Genomic DNA, 3,089 nt, shown 5'->3' with positions numbered 1-3,089 from the left:
GTCCAAATACCATGTTTGTTGTCAGCCTACATCTCCCACCTTCTGCAACAGCCTAACGTTGGTGTGTCCCCCTCAGGTCTGACGTGGGACAGCGTGGATCTCTGTGTGCGGTGGATGACACCTTTCATGGACACGCTGCGATCTGAAGCCACACCTCAGCTCAAGAACTTCCCCAAAGTCAAAGACGATGACAGACACAACATCCAGACACACGTGGCTTATCTGGACCTGCTGGTGAGCAACGCACACAGCTACAAAATCACTTCTTCCCCTGTTACGTTATCCAGATAAATTATAGCTTAAAAATTGGTATTTGTCTGATCAATGTGGATTGGGTTATTCATCTGTGCCATAGATGCCATTCTTGTTTGAAAGCTATTTGAAATGCACCGCTGCGCTGGGTGATGTTTCTTTATTAGGAAACACCAGACCCCCATATTTGTTTGCCCCAAAATCTCTAAATAACCAGAACTTCTTGCTACTTCAGAAACCACAAAAATTGGAACATCATTTTTAACAAATATGTGGATCTGGCCTTACACAGTATTGGGGCCGCACTGAAAAGAGAAATCTGATTTTTGAGGAGTAAACACTCACAATTTTGCGACATTGTAGTTGTAATTTACATTTTGCTTGGAAACATTGAAAAAATACATTGATTTTAGTTTAAGGACTTTATTGATCTGGTAGACTAATAGATCATTAATATTTCAATTGCTTCTCCAGGTCCCAGTTACTTAATTAGAAACATGATCTTGTTCTAATGTGACTTACTGAAAACACAAGAAGTCCGGCAGCACTTTGGCCTCTTATCTCTGCATTAAAGTTGCTCAGAACACTGCAAATGTGTTTGTGCATCTTGACAGTGGGTGAAGTTCTGAAGTATTTGAAATGTGACTTACCAAAGCGACCCATCTTCAATGGAGGAGTCAAGTGTAGCCCCGCAAAAAACATGTTTAGAACAGGTCTGTGTGAAATTCAAATGTAGCAGAGGTGAAAGCTGCAGTTTACATCGATGGCAGCCACTGAACTTTTAAAGACCTTCCTGTTAACCCCATATCTGCTGTAGTTCCATCACCCTGTAGGTCTGCAGATCACTGCTGTCACCACTGCACTTAAATCTCACTGGGATTGGGGCCAACCTGCTGCTGCTGCTTGTTCTAACTTGTTTCCTGTCCTGCAGAGAAAAGCTCAGGAGCGTCAAATCGACAGCACTGACTGTCAGATGTCACCAGTGGCCGTGGGATCACTCCTGACTCCACCCAGCAGCACAGAGAAATCAGCCAATCCCTGAGCAGGACATGACCAGTGACTTGGACACTACCTCTCCTGATGGCTGACCTCTGACACCTCAGCAAAACGTCCTGTAGCATGTTTGAATTTTGTTTTTAACACTAAGTTCAGCTGTAATGAGAAGTGTGAGCACGGAGACTGAGGAAGTTAAGTCAACGCTTTTGTTTGTTTAACAATTTACTGATAAACCATTCAGAAGTTTGGTCCGACTCAGACATCCACTGGTGACAAGTGGAGAAGCTGCCAGGAAACCTTAGTTTTTAACAGTTTTGAATTGAGAGGAAACAGAATTCTGCAGCTACCAGGACTGAGAGTTTTACTGGTGCTAGTCTGTGGAAACTGCAATGCTTTCAAATGGTGCTTCAGTCAAATTCTCAGGAAGACGGAGAGGGCGAAATCCGATTGTCTGCTTTTTATTCCTCTGAACTGGGGGGTTTACTGTGTTTTAAATTACCATATGTCTGAACTCCTTGGAAATCTCTAGACAAGCAGGCTAATATTGATGGCGTCAGACAGGACGTCTGCTCTGTAGCCACAGGAATCAGCTGCAACTTGGTTGCACATTCGTGTTAACATTCCTGGGAAACTTGACAATTGTATAGACGTCTTGCTTTATCATTTGTAAGTGCTTGTATTTATTAAGCCTTAATTTGTAAAGGAAAAATGTTCATATGTAAAAATCTTTCAGCCGTGAATGAGCTCAATTTGATCAGTGCCAAAGGCAAAGTATTTATGATTCTGTTCCGACATCTGCTAATGAGTTAGTTTGCTAAATGTCGTGTCTTTGTGCCTTTCCAATACAAACATGAACTGTTTTACCTGACTGCAGCTGAGAGACAGCCCATGCCTGTCCCCAGCTGCAGCCAACCGTCTAAACTTCATGTACAGGCTGCAGATTGTACATAGAGCAAGTTATGAATGTGTACTTTTATATTGGAAGGTCTTTAATAAATGAAATGAAACAAGTGACGGCTGAATTTGGGGGGTGGGGGAATAAGGTTAGTCATTTTATATGTTCAGACTAAAACAATGAACAGCCTTTATTCAATGTCGGCATCTGTGCCGCAGACCTCTGTTGTTCAGAATCAGTGTAACATGTCACTGCTGGGTGACATGTTCCTCAATTACAAAACACCAGGCCCACATTTGTGAAAATGTTAAACATCTTGCTACTTCAGACACTAAAAACTTGTGGCTGTGTAATTGTTTGACCAACAGAGGTTTGTGGCACAGAAAATCTAATCCAGGACTGACAACAGTGAACAGAGGAAGTTCATCATTTTAGTCTGGGGAGTGTTGAAAAGACTTGGAGAAAATGACCATCCTTTAAGGGCGACAAACTAAAAGCTGCTTCAACCTGCAAAGCTATGAAAATTAACTGGTGTAGGTATCAAAAAGAATCAATTTTAAAAACTTTTTTTTTTTGGATAGCTCACCAGGGGAAGAATTAATAAGGGGTGAGAACCAGACAACATCCTCACACTGATGGCATCAAACTACAGACAGACACCTGTACACAGGAAAAACATGCTACCAAACATGGGTGATTGCAGTGGTTACTGCTTGGCCTCGTGACCCTGTGAGGACCAGTTTGAGTTCTGCCACGTTTAACAGTTGTAGTGTGGACATCTCTGGTCGTCACCCCTTCAAAGGCTGTTTGGTTTTAGCTTTCAGGTTTAGCTCAAGTAAAACTTTGAATACAGGACTTTAACAGACTATTTCTCCACGACTGTAGTCCCAAGTACTCCGACTACACTGTTTAGTGCTGATTAGCTAGCAGGCTGCTATACTAACAG

General features: G+C 42.3%; 1 protein-coding gene across 5 annotated transcripts in view; it reads left to right on the top strand.

The window, feature by feature from the left end:
• The window catches only part of ccne2 (cyclin E2), a 9,690-nt gene extending 7,853 nt beyond the window's left edge, over positions 1-1,837 (top strand). For all 5 annotated transcript variants that reach the window (XM_020617364.1, XM_020617366.1, XM_020617362.1 and 2 more), the window contains 2 exons: positions 77-234; positions 1,184-1,837. In XM_020617364.1, the coding sequence (XP_020473020.1) occupies positions 77-234; positions 1,184-1,294 (269 nt within the window). In that variant the 3' untranslated portion in view covers positions 1,295-1,837. The remainder of the gene's footprint in view (positions 1-76; positions 235-1,183) is intronic.
• Positions 1,838-3,089: the final 1,252 nt, after the last annotated feature.

Source organism: Monopterus albus, unplaced genomic scaffold (genome assembly GCF_001952655.1).
Source record: "Monopterus albus unplaced genomic scaffold, M_albus_1.0 scaffold189.1, whole genome shotgun sequence".
Taxonomy (NCBI): Eukaryota; Metazoa; Chordata; class Actinopteri; order Synbranchiformes; family Synbranchidae; genus Monopterus; species Monopterus albus.
This window is presented reverse-complemented; position numbering and strand designations above follow the sequence as displayed.